The sequence below is a fragment of the Stegodyphus dumicola genome, chromosome 4 (assembly GCF_044657685.1).
Source record: "Stegodyphus dumicola isolate Sdum_Otavi_A_Nest chromosome 4, ASM4465768v1".
NCBI classification, from domain to species: domain Eukaryota; kingdom Metazoa; phylum Arthropoda; class Arachnida; order Araneae; family Eresidae; genus Stegodyphus; species Stegodyphus dumicola.
In genome coordinates this window covers 130913003-130929835 of record NC_140771.1, presented here as the reverse complement: position 1 = coordinate 130929835, position 16833 = coordinate 130913003, and the positions used below count along the sequence as shown (strand labels likewise).

Genomic DNA, 16833 nt, shown 5'->3' with positions numbered 1-16833 from the left:
ATCTGGTCCCCCCCCCTTTTTTTTCAGTTTGAACTTCAGTATCTACTTCTATTGTTATGCATGATTCTTTTTTTTTTAGTCAAGTGTATTATTATTATCTTGTTATTCTAAATCAATTGTTGATTCGAGATTATTGCCTTCATCTTTTGCATTAACCATGCATTCATTATTATTATTTCTATTTTTTTCTGAAACCTTCTCAATGGTCATGTTACTAATCAAATTACGAGGTAAAACTGAGTTAGCAAGTCACAGCTTCATAGGACAACCAAACATAGCTTCGTAAAATGAACATTTGATTTCCTCGTGATATGCTTTGTTTTTCATTGCTTGAACAAATTTTAATCCTTCCGACTTCTTTTCTGTCTTATTTGTTTCCATGTTGACAACATATTTTCAATGTCTTAGTTCCCTTGTTTGACAGAACCTTGCGATTGACTGTGTTTTGGTTGACTGTGAATTATTTTTAAATCCCTGCATATTTCACACATAAACACTCTTTAAGATTTGGTTGCAAAATCCCCCCTCCCCCCATTGTCAAGTGGAGAATATTTGGGCTCCAAAAGTTGTCAAAATCCAGAAGGTGATATGCTACTTCATCACCTCTTTTACTGTGTAAACTTCAAAGTAGGACGAATTTTGTAAGATGATCTTGATACACTAAAGTGAATTTCCTACCACGATCAGGATTGGATTGCATATCTATTAGTTTGAGTTAGAATCAAGAATTTATTTCGTTATGCATAAGTTGTTTGAAAACAATCTCCTTTTACACAGTTTTTGTTTATTTTTCTGACATGGTTCACATAGTCTCAAATACATGATGACAGACTCTACTGTTACATTCTTGTACTTGGTGATTCAGTTCCTTAATCATTTGGGTTCTTCCACCATGGCCAACTGCGATATGAGCATGGTGTATGACACTGAAGACACCATCAGTTGTAACATAATACAGGATTTCTGCTTTTCTGCAGATTTTCTGCAGATAAGTTTGACCTCTTTCCCAATATTTAGAATATCATAGCATTTTAACCTTCTTTAATGAACTGTTTCCTTTTCCTTCACACATTTTGCTTCTTTCACTTCATTTATTAAAGAAGTGTATTTCTTGTTTATTAAATAAAAGCTGTTATCATGCTAATGATTTTACAGATTCAGATAAAATGTCATAAAACCTTTTAGCATGACATCACTTATTTCCTTTCAGCAAAATTAAAAACACAAAATATGTTAAGGGGACAGTGGACGTTCAAGTATTTTTTTTTTTTTAATTACTGCCATAAAGATAAAAAATTTTGCATGCATCTAAAGTTAACCATAATTATATCAAATATCTTTGAAAAAAAATAACATTTTTCCTACTAATAAAATTGCAGAATGGTAAGAAAAACTTATTTTAGAAATTTTCTTGAACACTTTCAATTAATTCAACTATATACATATAATACTATTTTTATATGTATATTATATATGCCATGGCACCATAATACACATTTCTAAAATTTTCATTTTTGAACAGCAGCTGACTTGTATAAGAGTGTGCACTGCTACGTCACGCGCCATTACAAAGACATCCTGATAGAAACATCTACATCAACAACATTAATATTTGTATTAATGTCATCGAAAAACAGTTTTAAAATATCAAACATTTTATAGCAAAAATATATAATAAAAATTACTTCACCAAATGGGGGAAAATGAAATGTATTAAAAATAATGCACAGTTAAATAAATGCAATAGTTTCTTTTTGAAGAAAAATAATATTAATCAAATAAATACCTTTACTTGGAAATCCTCTGGCATTTGACTACCCCGCCCAATCAAGTAAAGTATTAGAGAATGAAGAGCTTCACATGCAGCTACTTTATCTTGTCGAACACTAGATTTTGTTGCTATCTCTAATATACGAGGAAGAAAATCATCTGTGTGCACAATACAAATACAATAATTAGATCATTCATAAAATACACATAATAAATGTGTGAAAGCATATAGCATGACCATTTGGAAATGTAATACTGAAAGTTTAAAGGGAAAGCATCACCAGAATTCTGGGTAGTATATTCAAACATTTTGGGAAGCATTAAATAATCTGAATTTTGGGTAGCATATTCAATAAATTTTAGTAGCAGTCAGATATTGGCCGCATGACTAGCAGCACCTTTCCTCTTATTCGGAATAGGTGACAACGTACAATAAAATGAAAATTTATGCTTATTTAGAAAGAAAATGATGAATACCAAACTGTTAGTTATAATTATCACTGGCATAATTCATTTAACTTTAGATGACACATGGCTGACTAGCTAGTTTTGAACAAAATAGCTGTGTTTTAACGTTTTAGTCAAATTAACGTATTTTATAGAATACAAAAATACAATTTTCAAGATGATCCAAAAAATAGTTTATTAATACAACTTCAGTTGAAGGGAGAAGAGAAATATGCTAAAGTAAAAGTTAAAAGTATGCAAATAAATAATCTTATGTTTGGCGCATTTAAATGAAACTCTATTTAATAATTTCAAGGGCAAAGAGGTACAGGTCTTTTGTCAAAAGCAAAAACATTCTGCAAAGAAGGGAGATACAACAGTATTTATAACAACAACAAAAAAAGGCTGAAACAAAGCAAAATTGAGTGTAGAACAATCTATCTATGGAAACAGTAGGCAAATATGAAAAATTAAAATATTATAATTCTAAAAGCATTAGGAAGGGCTGGATTCTAATTGATGTCATTAACTAAACAAGAAAAGTTTTTGTTAATGTGAAAAGCTTCAAGAAAATCCCAATCATCAAATTAAGAAACTTTATGAATAATTTTCACAAACCCAAAGTCAAAATTGTGATTAAATATCTAACAATGATTAGTTATCAAAGATTTGTTTATTTCTTCTTTTCTGTCATACAGTTCATGTTCCTTGGTGTGAAATTTTAATGTTTTTTTAGTTTAGTCGATATATCTCAAACCATACTGACAAGATATACTGAAGTAAGTAATGGAATCATTAAGAATCAAACAATGGATTTTATTGATAGATAAGAAAATGACTTCACTGATAAAGCTTTTAAAAACAATTTTCATGTTGCTATCAAACAGGACATTCCACCATTAGAAATAACATTAATAACCTTGTCATTGCTGTCTTTCATCCTCCTACCAGTTACAAAGTTGCACAGATTCTACAGAAGTTGAATTCATTGTCTAAGTAACAATTTTTCCTTACTATTCTTTCTCAGATACACAAATTCTGCAATAACTGATTGATAATGTTTTTAAAAATTTTACAATTATAAATCCTAATTTTATTTAAAGTTGACTGGATAATTTTTTAATTATACTTTTTAGCACTTATATTGTTTAGTTTGCAACATGCTATGAATGATATGTATATCATTTTAATAAGATGAGAATCATTTTCATTGTGAATTAGTGTGTAAATGAATTCGTTAGAAAAAAATATTAATTGAGCTGAAAAAATGCAAGGCCAATGTTAATTACAGGATATATAAATAAAATAACTGTTATCAACATATATCTTAGGAACACAGCAGTTTAAATTGTCATACAAGCAGAAATTATTTTCAATGTGCTGTCTGGAGCTAAACAATTGCTGCTTAAACTATCATTTAATGTAAAAAAGTATATTGCATTATTTGAGATTTCTTTATACTGTGATTCAGAGTTTTTACTTTGTATTAGAATAAATTAGTGTCCTTTTGCATAATGAAACTCGGCAACGTCATAAACAAATGAGCGCCAAACAATATATTGGCAAGAGAGGATTATAGCTATGTTTTTTTACATGCAGAAATCTTTAAAAAATTTTGTGCTAACATTGTACTTGTGCTTCATTTTTTTCAGCATGTTATCTTCTTTTATGCAATATACTCCTGATAATATTACCTAATAGGTAAGACTGAAGCTATCTGAAACTTATAAATGAATCTCTTGCAAGTTCTTTATTTCAACACTTTGGTTTAAATGTTTGTAAAGACTGTTCAAGTTCTTTATTTCAACACTTCGGTTTAAATGTTTGTAAAGACTGTTAACTTTGATTCGTATTCTATTTGTGTTCTATTTAAGCAAACTCTCGAACTTGTTAAATAAAGATTTCATAGTTACTCTAACTTATGATTCTTTAATAAAACTGAGCTAAATAGAGGATAGTGTACTCAAAAGCATTAACTGTGTAAAATGCATGACATATTTTCTATTTCAGTTCTTTGCCGAACTTGTTTATGTATGAAAAATATAATCTTTGAGTTGAGTAATGTATTCTGTTTATTTCCCACTGCACACTTTTAATTTTAATGCTTTTTTAGTTTAGTCGATATATCTCAAACCATACTGACAAGATATACTATAGTACATATTTTACTAACTAATTACATAGTACTAATTTACATATTCGTTTATGAGGGCCAAAGGGTACAGGTCTTTCTTCATAAAGGTTAAGTTATTGGAATGGTTACTACATAGTTAAATTGATAAAATTCAAAACATAACTGTCTAAAAAAATTACAATTATCCAAGCAACTTTTCATTAATAACTATGTAAGTTCAAAGAGATAAGAAGGAGAACTAGCAATTATATGTGCAAAATTCGAACAGTAGTCAAAGAATGAATGAACAGTTTTTTTTAAGTATCATTTCAGGATCTCAATTATCTTCAAACAAACAAAAACAAAAAAAAAACAATGATACTGTAAAAATGCACAAAGGACAGCCAGAGAAGTTCAAATGAATGTTAAGAAACAGCAGTCAACAGCTTTCCAGTGGTGTGGCAGAAGATATATTGCACACAAGATTAAACTCCCAATTCTGGGATTAAATTCTCAATTCTGACTATAAAAGTATAAACCTCTGCAAAAGTACTCAGTTAAATATGAAACACAGAAAGAATAGCTATGGCATTTTATTATTATTGCTCATGGCTAGGCATGTACAAGAAACATACAAAACACCACAAGTCCATGAGATATCATGAAAATATTAGAAGCCAGAAATCAAAGGCTTCAGAAGATTAAAGTTACTGAGTTTAATTTCAAACCAATATTACCACAAATAATATTCTCTCTTCTCAATATTATCGCAGAAAACTACATGAAGGTTCATGTTAAATTTGTATTTCTCATAGTAAATTTCAGAAATAAATATGCATTTTATTGCTTAATTGCATAACTAGTGCACAAGACATGGGATAATGAAAAAAGATACTGTAGCTTTTATTTCCTTAACTAATGTCCTAGAACTACTCCTTAACTACTGATTGCCTTAAATACTGGTCCCTTAACCATGTACTTTCAGTAAGAGAGATTCTTAAAGTACAGAATTTTATGAGAAGCGTTTCAGTACTGAAGCTAAGGAACTAAAAATTCCATACATTTACGTTCAAAATTTACAAAAATATACATAATTATTTTCAGAAGTACAGTAATATATTTAATAATTAATGCTTTTTCAACCAAGGCAAAGTAATTAATCACTAAAATAATTCTTTCAAACAAATTTTTCTTTTACAAATACTACATTTGGTCTAAAAATCTTGAATTTGGTCTTTCTTTCTTTCTTTTCACAATCGACGGAACAGCTGGCCCACTGGGTTAAGTGCTTTTCAGCCTGTGGGATCCCATCAATGGAATTAAAAATAAATACATGAATAAACATAAATAAAGAGCTTAGTACTGTGTCCTCTGGGGAATGGCCACGAAACGTAAAGACCAGAAAGTAAGGACCAGAACATGGAAAGAAGATGCATGGTGGGGACTGCTGAGACTAAGCGGAACACTTTTCACTATTATCGTACATGTTAGGCATACAGTTATATAAAGGATGCGCTATAAAAATCAGGTACAGATGTAAAGATGACCAAATACATTACAAATTTTGGAATACATTAAATGAATTCTGGATTAATCATAATATTAAATATAATAAAAAACAAAAAAACACAAGACATTAAGTAAATTAATATATGTACAGAGCAGACTGCTGATAGCACGGTGTCGAAGGAAAGCAGTCACTCCAGGTTGTCGGCAATGCTTTTAGCAATGGTAGTGCAGTCTCTAATGCGTATGAGGGCATATTTATTCTTGTGTTCTTGAACCATACTGGCATATTGATTGCAATTGGTCTTTTTAAATGTGAATTCCCCGTGTGCGAACAGTCAAACAGATAGTGATCTGGGTCACCAGTACTGCCACAAATACATTGGTCACTGTCTCTTAGGCGAAATCTGTGAAGACAGGACATATATGGGCCATGCCCTGTCAGATACTGTATGAGGTGCGAAGAACTGCTATTTAAATTGTGGTTAACTTTTGGTTGGAAATCGTACAGTATTTTGCCTGTGGTGCTTGTCTCCCAGTAGTTTTGCCATTGCTTCATTAGTTTACATTTGAGAGTAGTTTTCAGATATGAATGCAGAAGGGGCACACCAATGCCAAAGAATATCTAAGGAGAAGAAGTAAAGGTTCCCCGAGGCAAATGTGTCTTTGTCAGACCGAAGTGACACATTATGTATATCCCTGAAACTTATTTTAAAGGGGCAATCCATCCCAAAGCTTTCCACCCTCCGTACCTCACTGTGCATGTGTGAAATAACATCAGAAGGCAACAAAACAGCATGCCGTCGGCCATATTAGCAATCTTTTACCACGTTGTTCGAAAAGGTTCTTTGTTGTTGTAGTCAGAGGTACTTGGTTCTAGTTATGTGAAATTCTTTAAAAGACTTTTTAAATGTAATGCTGTAAGTGAAATGGTTTTGGCTATTGGGTGCAAACTTTGCTCTTGGTTTTCATAATGGTCATTCCAAATAATTGTCTAAAATTTTTCACGGTAATTTTTTTTAAAGTTGTTGTCAGATAATTATAATGTATTTCAGTGTTTTCAATTTATTTAGGGGTGCCTTTAATTGTCTTTAATTATTTTTTCTGTTTCAGTTAGTTATTGCAAATTTTGCTTTTAAAATTTCACTGTAAAATTTTAACTATGGATTCACAAAAATTTATTACATATTGTATGGCATGTGTTCTCCCCCCCCCCCCTTTTTAAGTTTACAGAACTAAATGTACTCATTTGTTGAATAATTTTGGATTAAATAGATTTTTTGCAAAATTAAAATTATGAAAAATCCAAGAATACAGCAATTTTGCAATTATTAGTTCTATAGCGAAGGTGGAAAATAGTCATTTTTGTAATTTTTATTTAAAAAAAATTTATTCCTAATTTTATAACTTGAAATAATTTTTGTTCCAATGGCTACAATATTTGTTTGATATAACAACATTTATTTGATTCAGTAAATTATTTACAAAATTTCTTCCCAGGTTTTAATAATACCTATAGGTTTGATTTTCAAGTTAAGTATTTAATCTTATATTAATAAATGTAAGAAATATTGAATATTTTACGAAAAAAGAATGAAATCAGTTATTTTAATAATTTATGCAAAATTCTTTAAAAGACCTTTTAAGTGTAATTTTGTATTTGTTATTTAAGTGATATGCTTTTGGCTGCAAACATTGCTCGTGGTTTTCATAATGGTCATTCCAAATAATTGTCTAAAATATTCCTTGGTATTTGTGAAGATGCTTAAAATTATTTTGCATACGTATATTCTGAAACTTGAGAAATTTCAATAAATATCATCGTTTTACTTAAAATGTGTTATTCTTTATTTTAATATTTAATAATATGCTTGATATGAAAAGAATTACAAAATAGCGTTATTTATGTAATTAATTGCAGATTTGTTAGAAATTTAACATCACAGTTATAAATTAATACTGGATATTATATCAAATGAAAAACAATTATGTGTATTTACAGAAAGAAGGGTTAAGGGGAAAAATAAGGCATATAAAAATAATAAATTTTATTTATTTCTTTTAAAATTCATTTTGCAATTGAACTTTAGGATGTTCTATGCGAAACAATTACGGATAAGAAGATAAAAGATCAACTTCACAATTTATCTAAAACAAAAGTCTCTGAATCCTATTAAGTATTGAGAAATTTATTTCATTTAAATTTTGTCTTCATATGGCTCGCTGTTTAAATTGAAAGTAAAAATTGGACAGGATTTCTATAATTCCCCTAAAATTCCAACTAACATCATTTTCTCATAAAACTCCAGAAATGTATGAAAATAAAACATTTTGAGTTATTTCAAAGTAAAAAATTTACCATCTCCTTGAAATGCGCTATTTAATTCCACCCTGAGCTGCTATTTCACTGCATAGCTGTGGCTCTTCGGTACAGCAGCGCAGAGGCGAAACAGGTTTACATTGCGTCTATAGAAGCTTTCATTCTTCTCCTTAGAGATTCTTTGCCAATGCTACTCACGTGGGGTTCATTGGCTGCGCCTTTCGCAATCATATCCGCTGCTTCATTTCCTTTAATCCCCGTATGGGCTGGAGCTGGGGCCTCAGACTTGCAGGAATCGAAATTAATTGTTTTTATATGTTTCTAACAATGGGATATCTACTGCGGCCGCCCTGGATGGTCTGCAAGCTTGACTTTGAGTCTGTGTAAATTACTTTACATCTGAAATTGTTAGCAGTAAAGTCCAGAGCTGCCTTTAGGGCTGTAAGTTCTGCCTGAAACACCGAGTTACTGGGATGAAGCTTCTTAGCCCAGGAACGGATTATGTGGTGACCCTCCATTGCACACCAGGCACTGCCAGTCCTGAGTTCTCCTTTGGAGCCATCAGTATATATGGCTAAGGACTGTAATGCACTTGGATGATTACAGCTTGATCTAATAATCAGCAGTAGAAATCAAGAAGTGATCTGAGTTAGTTATTTCACTCTCAAATATCTCTACGAATTTCACTTATTACATAAGTATGGCCATATTTTATTTTTTATTTATTTAGGAATAGTGAATATTTTATTAATATAAAAATTCTCTCTGTGGGAAGAAATATGCTTTACAGAATCCTCCTCTCACAGAACTGAAAGTATTTCCATAAATTTCTGCTCTTTTAATGTACAAAATTCTGTAATTTGAAGTGCTTGTCTAACAAGGAACTAAAACCAGTAGCATTCTTTTCAAGTCATATAAATATATAATTTTAAATTAAATTCTATTATAAAAATATAATTACCAAAATAAATATCAGGTTTCATATCCATAAATGGAATAGAGTATTTTAAATGACTTCGATACAAAGTGTCCCAAGCAATTGCATGTTCATCCATTTCTTCATAAGCCTTTTCAAGAAGTGCTATATTGTGCCCACCTAATCGACCCAAGAATCTCAATATTCTTAACTGTAGTTTTAATACTGCAGGATCTTCAAGAAGCTAAATGAGGAAAATAATAAATAAATTCTTGTGACATTCACTAGTACTTCACATTCTTACCCTTTCCCTTAACTAAATTCTGATAAAATTTTAAAATGCATTAAAAAACATAAATATGTAATATATGTAACAATTATATTTAAGCACATTAACCCTTAAATGCATGCAGTTGCCATTTGGCAACATACTCATATTTAATCACGTAAATCAAATCAAAACAAAAATTTTAGCTTATTGCATAATGTAAACACTTGGATACATACTGTTTACATATATAGTTTTGAAAGTTTCAGTGCAACACTATTGGTGTAATGGTCATTATTGTGAGGTGATTTTGTGTTTGTTGTTATTTTGATGTAATCAAAGTTTTAAAATTGTTTGAACAAGTTTATAAGGTATGTATTATTACATAAAATTGTTATTACACATTTGCCTATCATATGTTTTTTTGCATAATGTAGCCATTTCACAGCAATAATATTTTTTCAAAAATTGGAATAAAAACTTACTTTAGATTTTTTTAGCATTTTTCCTATTTTATTTGATATTAATTCTAATGTATTTTTGATTTAAATTTAAAAAATAAAATAAAAATTCATTTATTTAAGAGTTAAAAATAAACAATATTTATATTTGTAAAATTTGGCATGTAACACAATCTTTTTATATCACGTATGCAGGAATAAAAGTAATCTTAACAATTAGTAAATGATAATAGTTGCCTACAAGGGTCATCCAGAAAATAAAATTTCTAAATTGCCAAAAGATGGCATTGCAAAAGGACCAAATCGTGAAGGCACAAGCTAGATAGTTTGTAGGTTTGACTATCATATGCAGCAGTTGTAATTTCTCGATCGCTTACACTAATGTCATTATAGTGCACAAAGACATCTACTCTTATTTCTTCTCATGCTGACTGCAAGGTCAGGTCCATGATAACATTTTTTAATGCATAGAAGGTAGCGCCAATTGAAATTCACTATCAAATGTGTTTAGTGTATGGACTGTAGATAGTTCGTTGTTGGTATAAGGTTTTTCCAAAAACAGGCAAAATGTCCATCACGAACAGCGCTGCAGTTGGCCATCCCTTATTGATGACAGCCTTGTGGAGCAGGTGCGGCAGTACATTCTGCAGAATCATCACTTTATAGTTAAGAAACTCAGTAGACATTTCCGTGCACTAATTTCATAAACTGTGGTGCATGGAATTATTAATCATGAAACACTTGTTGTTCTGGAAATTTTGTGCCAGGCGGGTGCCGAAGAAACTTAAATCGAACGATGAACAAAACACAACTTAACCCGAACAATGAACAAAACACATGGTAGCAGCATTGACTTTTCTGCAGCTATACCACAAGGAGGACGATGAGATTTCAACAGAATTGTTACAGATGATGAAATGTGGGTTGCTCACTTTACTCCACAAACCAAGCAACAGTAGATGTATTGCCATCACAGTGGATCTCTATGCCACAACAAATTCAAGCAGACCACATCTGCAAAGGAACTGATGTGCACAATCTTCGAGACAGGAAAGGCATTCTGCTCATTGTCTTTTTGCTGAGGGATGCTAAGGTGAACACTGAACATTACTGTGCAACATTACAGAAATTGCTACGAGTCATTTAGAACAGGCAAAAGATGCTGAGTACTGGTGTTGTGTTGTTCCATGATAATGTTCGCTCATGTACAGTGAATTTTGGGAAAAGTTTGTTGGAGAAGTTTCACTGTGAGGTGTTTGACCATTCACCCGAAAGTCCTGATCTTGCTCCCAGTGGCTTGCACCTATTCTAATACCTGAAAAAAATCCCTGTCCTATCTCACAGGCGAAGACATGCAAACAACTGTGACACATTGGCTCAATTCCCAGGTGGCAGACTTCTGTGACACTCGAATACAAATTTTATACCAAGGTACAACAAGTGTTACAATTCCATTGGTTCATATGTTAAAAAGTAACTGAAATATTGCTGCATCTTTTGCAACAAGTCTTTCCAGATAATTACGTTTTGTTTCTTTTCATGAACTGTGGGAAACTTACTTTCTGGATGACCCTCCTATAATATTTCAATATGTAAAATTAGCATATCACATGGCACCACCATAATTTTGTACATAACTGTATTTAAACATAAAGTGAAGAAAAAGTTGATCCTGGTTCTTGAAACTGTATTTGATTCAAAAGCCAGTTTTTTCCATAAATATTGCACTTTGCATTAAGTTACTTCTTTGCACCTCAGAAAGACTATCAGTACAAAGTGACTAATTTATTAAGTGGTGACTGACAGTGAACTTTGAAACACAATAATAAGTTAATATAATTTGTTAACTATTAAGTTAAATTTAATAACAGAACTTTCATAATAGCAAAGAGTGTTTAACTGTAACACAGATTACCTGGAAGGTGAAGAGGTGCTTTAAAAGCAGCTTGAAAGTTCAAATTTATTTATTTATTTATTTTTTATTTTATTTTATGTTGAAACAATTTCATAATTTTTTAAATATTTTCATTTAACAAAGTAACAAAACCAAAATTTCACAGTTTGCATCACTAGATAGAACATAAAAAATATTTATATAAAGTTTATTACATATCTTTTAACTTAATTGATTTTGGGCAATTTTTTAAAAAATTCCTTATTTTTCTCCAATCATTCCATGTGTTATTTTTTAAATTTCAACATCCAAAAAATGTATCGGTGTACTTTGAAATTTTCCTAGGTATAAAACTAACTCTTTGTCCTCTTATAAAAAATATTCATTAGGGGATTCCTGTACATTTTTCTCCCAAATACAGCATTATGATTTTAAACTGAGTGGGGAGTTATATTTTATCACTGAAACCACATAGCCTGCACTGTACATAACTGTTTCCAAATGTGGTCATGTGACACTGAAATTCTCACATGATGACAAACTCACTTCTTTTTTCCTTATAAAAAATATTTTGCCATGATGAAAGGCTTTATCATTTTATAAGTGCACTATTCTTAGCACTATTTCATTTTAACTGATGCATAAAGAAAGCATGTGTATATTGAAAGATATCCAGAATTTGAACTTTATCATTCTGCTTCTCACAAAGCTTTTAATTATCAAAACCTTCAAGATCAGACAAAGTAAATGACTGGACAAAGTAGTTTAGTTCAATTTCCCTCCCAGTGTCTAAAAATTAATACACAAAATTTTACTTTAGTTTCATATCTTAATTCATTTTTTCCTTGCTATTCTGTGTTCAGTTATGTCAACTGGATTGTAATGCATTTCTAATTATGTCTTACTATGATGTATTTTAACCAAATTGCATATGTTAAAAAAATTAGCATCAGCATTTGTTATAAACCCACATTCTCTTTTTAAAACATCAAAACAGTATTAAACCAGGAGATTTGAGAGAAATATTGTTCATCTGAGTTTATATGTACTAAAAACAGTATCAACCCTTGTGAAATTAACACAATATCACAATCAATTACCTGATTGTCAAGTCAAATAAAGAACTACAACCAAAAAAAAAAGCACACAAAACGGAGCACTAAATTGATTTATGGAAAAGTAAATTACCAGCTGAATGAACACCCAATAAATTGCTCCCATTCTCTGAACTGGACCTCAACTGAAATTTTATATATTGTTTCAAAGAAAATTAGCCAAATCTTCTCAGACAATGGAAGGCTTCAAACATGCATGGCATATAATGGGTTACCATAATTAAACTGACAGTGCTCACAGTGTTCTGTAGCTCGATCTATTTGCGAGAATGACGCCACATTTTGTAGGAAGATTAAACAAGATGGAGGACGAAGGATTCCGTGAAAAAAAAAATTAGTTCCAAAAGTCACCGCTAGGGGAATATTTGGCGCTGTGTAATAAAAAATACAGTGTTAACAAATGCAAATCAATACAGAAATTACCTTTTATTTTGCATTCAAATGAGGTTCAATGTGGCTACCGTTGTTGTGGACCATATATTGCATTCTGTGCACAGTATGCACAACAGCAGAAAGTAACATGTCTGCAGGAATCTCCCGTACAGTCCGTGATATGTTATCCTTCAACGTAGCCAGGTCCTGGACCACTCCTTGATAGACTTTGGACTTAAGGTAACCCCATAGCCAGAAGTCGCATGAGGTAAGATCAGGCGACCGAGGTGGCCATGCAGTTGCAAAGTAGCGGCTAATGACTCTTTCTGTTGTGAATTTCTGTCGTAGCATCTGTTGCACCCGTAAACAAAAGTATGGAGGGGCTACATCTTGCATGAAAATGATTTTTCCCAGGCATTGTCTTTGCTGAAGTGCCGGAAAGACAAAGCTGTTCAACATGTGGCGATATTTCTCTCTGGTAACAGAACAGGTTTCCCGTCCTGTCGGGGTAATATTCTCATATAGATCGCAAATAGATCGCACTACAGAACACTGTGAGCACTGTCAGTTTAATTATGGCCACCCAGTATTTAGATGCATGCATAGCCGATTTCACATATTTACCAATTCTTTCTTCATTTATCTAGTCAGTTTTCTTCATCACATTTGTAACAGATTTCTTTCCAAGTAATTACCTTTTCTTTGTTGTTTACACAGATATGATTCTGAGATTTCCCTGAAGTGAGCTTCTCAGTTTGACCGATTTTACCTTCATTCCTATTACCTGTGTGAGCTTTCCAGTTCATTTCTGCTTTTTCTAGTTTTCATACTGTTTTAATGCTACCAGGTTTCCTAACTTTTTAATAGTTTCAACTACAAGGATCTGGATTTTCACCTCCATTCTTTGATGCAGTTTTTCTCAACATTTTTAATAAAAGACAGCTTAATGCACATGAAACTATGCTGTTCCCAGCAAAACTTTTATGCTCTGATTGCATAAAGCATATCACAGCATTTTGCTTCTTTTCCACTACAAACATTCTAGAATATTACTTGCCTTTCCTCAAAATGTACTAAGATAATACTTTTATTTTTCACAGTGAGCAATAGAGTTTGTGGTGATAAAAAAAAAGAAAAAAAAAACTAATATACAACAAATACAGAAAAAATAGAAAATAGCTTACATATTTTGACGCATAATGGTCAGGCCTTTTCAAAGCTTTTGCCGACATCTTGTGAACCTTCTTCGTGGTACGCTTCACTTCCCTAGCTACAAAAGCTGAATTGTCTTCTAACAAAAAGAAATGATATACTAAGAGATAATCATATTGAAAATTTTACATAAACTTAAAATTTAAATATTCTCCTTTTCTGAAATTTCACCTTATTATTTTCCTAAAAGACTTTAATTAGCTTACTGAAAGAAAATCAAATGCAGAATGCCTTTCAATAAGCTTTCAATAAAAATTTTGATTACTGCTTTCTGCAATAAACACAACCCTTTCTATTATGGAAATGCAAAGATTTTCGCTTTTAAGGTATAATGTGAAAAGGAAAAGTAGTTTTCAAAGTTTGTTTTGCATTAATTATTAAAGATAAGTATTAAAGATAAAAGATATAAGTATGATTTTATTTGTGTAAATATGCACAGATTTAAGACAACTGCTCAGAATTTTTTTATTGCTTACAAAGGACTGCACCATTTAAAAAAAAAATACTGTCATGTATCTAACATTTGATATTAACACAGCAAACAACTAATCTTGACCTTTCAGTTTGAGACAGACAGATGAAAAAATCTGTAGACATGCTGACTTAATGGATACAAATAGCAATAAGATATCAGTAATCTTCAATGTATCTCCAATTTTTGAATCACCAACGATGTATTATCTTAAGTCGCTTTAATCTCCAGCCTTTCGAGAGTGTTTGCTCCTTTCCAGTTTTAGAATGTTAAACTACACTGCACAAATTTTCTTTTCTGTTTATACCATCCTCTCTGCTTTATTAGTCTCAAACCAACAGCCCCAGAAGCAACTTTTTCCAAGATGCAAATACATTTCCTATAAATTAATTAGCATTATTTTTTACAAGAAATTTATGATTTTAATGATTTGGAGGCCAATTTTACATTAACTGCCCATTATTAAAAAAAAATACCTCAGAAAATCTACAAAGGCAACTAATTAATCTGCACTGTGGTACAAATCTTATTCAAAAATTTTATGTTTCAGGTTTGGTTAACTTTTTTTCACACTTTACAAATATAAATGCTCTCAATTATGAATTTTTGCAATAAGAATAATTGCTTTGTTTAGGCATACTACATATGTGAAGTCTTTTTGCAGGTGGAAATAAATCTACAAAAAGAACCAGAATGCCTGATGAGCATATCTACCATTAGTGATGAGAGTTCTAGTAATTTTTGTCCAAGATTACAAACTTTATAAAAATTGAAACATGATGAGGTGTTGTAGCTGAAAGTTGTAGTAAGAAATAAAGAAGTTCATAATATTTGCATACAAATATCTTTATTTTGTCTCTATGCATCAAAGAAAAATTTAATCAGTAAGAGAAAAAGAATAGTTCGGCATTATATGTTCTCAAATTTTTTCCCCCCAAGTGGAAAGTTTTTGCAATTTTTCTCTTTTTAATCTACATAAGTTATTTTAGTGCGGTATTTCCCAACCTCTTCTCTTTTATGGAACCCCTATGACAATGTTCAAATTCTAGAGAAGCTCAGTATCCATGTGATATTTGTTCATATTATTTTTACAATCTTTAATGGAAACAAAAAACAACTATCATTTTAATCATTTATTTAAAAAAAAATGCATGTGATTGGTATAATTCTAAATATAATTTGGTACAGATAAATGATAAATTTCTTCACTATAATTTATAACAAATATTAATGTGAAATTTGTGTCTGTTTGTTTGGAATATAAATGCTGAATTTGGAGTCTGATTTTCAATATACGTATGCAGATTTCATCTTCCACACAAAGGAGACTATTTCTACCCTTACTTTTAATTATAAAAAAGAAAAAGAAAAAACTTGTTCACACATGTATGATGTTGAAAACTGCAGCAATATATTAAATGCTTTCCTATGAATTATTGGCCAATCATTTTCAATGACTTTATCCAAAATCATATCATTAAATCTCATTTTCAATGAATTATTCAATTTTGACTTATAGTTCTTCTTTTAGAGTTAAGTTCTGAGGATGAACGGAAGTGCAAGAGAATGGATTCTTAATCCAACCATACAGTTCTTTTGACAGAGATCAAAAATAGTAATCAGTTTACTTCAACAGCTCTTCTAGATGGGATATGATAAAACTTGAAATTAATTAATATGCATCTTCATTTTTTAGCTCTGATACCAATTTAAACATATCAATATTCCCTTTTACAACATGATCTTCCTGTAAGTTTTTCTTTTTTAAATCCAAAAATCTTGTCAACTAAAGTTAGTATATATTCGCCGCCTTGCAGTAACTTATTCAGTTAATTCAAGGGATAAAAAATACCTGCTAAATAAGCTACCATCTGCACACACAATTGATCCTCAAAGCATTTAGTAAAATCTTATTCGTCATTTTGTCAGAAATGTGTATTCTTTTAGCTCAAAAACAATATTAAAAA

The 16833-nt window shown here is 31.0% G+C and overlaps 1 protein-coding gene across 4 annotated transcripts in view; it reads right to left on the bottom strand.

The window, feature by feature from the left end:
- The window catches only part of LOC118204935 (DNA-dependent protein kinase catalytic subunit-like), a 601004-nt gene that overhangs the window by 444814 nt on the left and 139357 nt on the right, over positions 1-16833 (bottom strand). For all 4 annotated transcript variants that reach the window (XM_085815460.1, XM_085815459.1, XM_085815458.1 and 1 more), the window contains 3 exons: positions 14367-14473; positions 9118-9316; positions 1787-1929 (listed from right to left, as the gene is read on the bottom strand). In XM_085815460.1, the coding sequence (XP_085671586.1) occupies positions 1787-1929; positions 9118-9316; positions 14367-14473 (449 nt within the window). The remainder of the gene's footprint in view (positions 1-1786; positions 1930-9117; positions 9317-14366; positions 14474-16833) is intronic.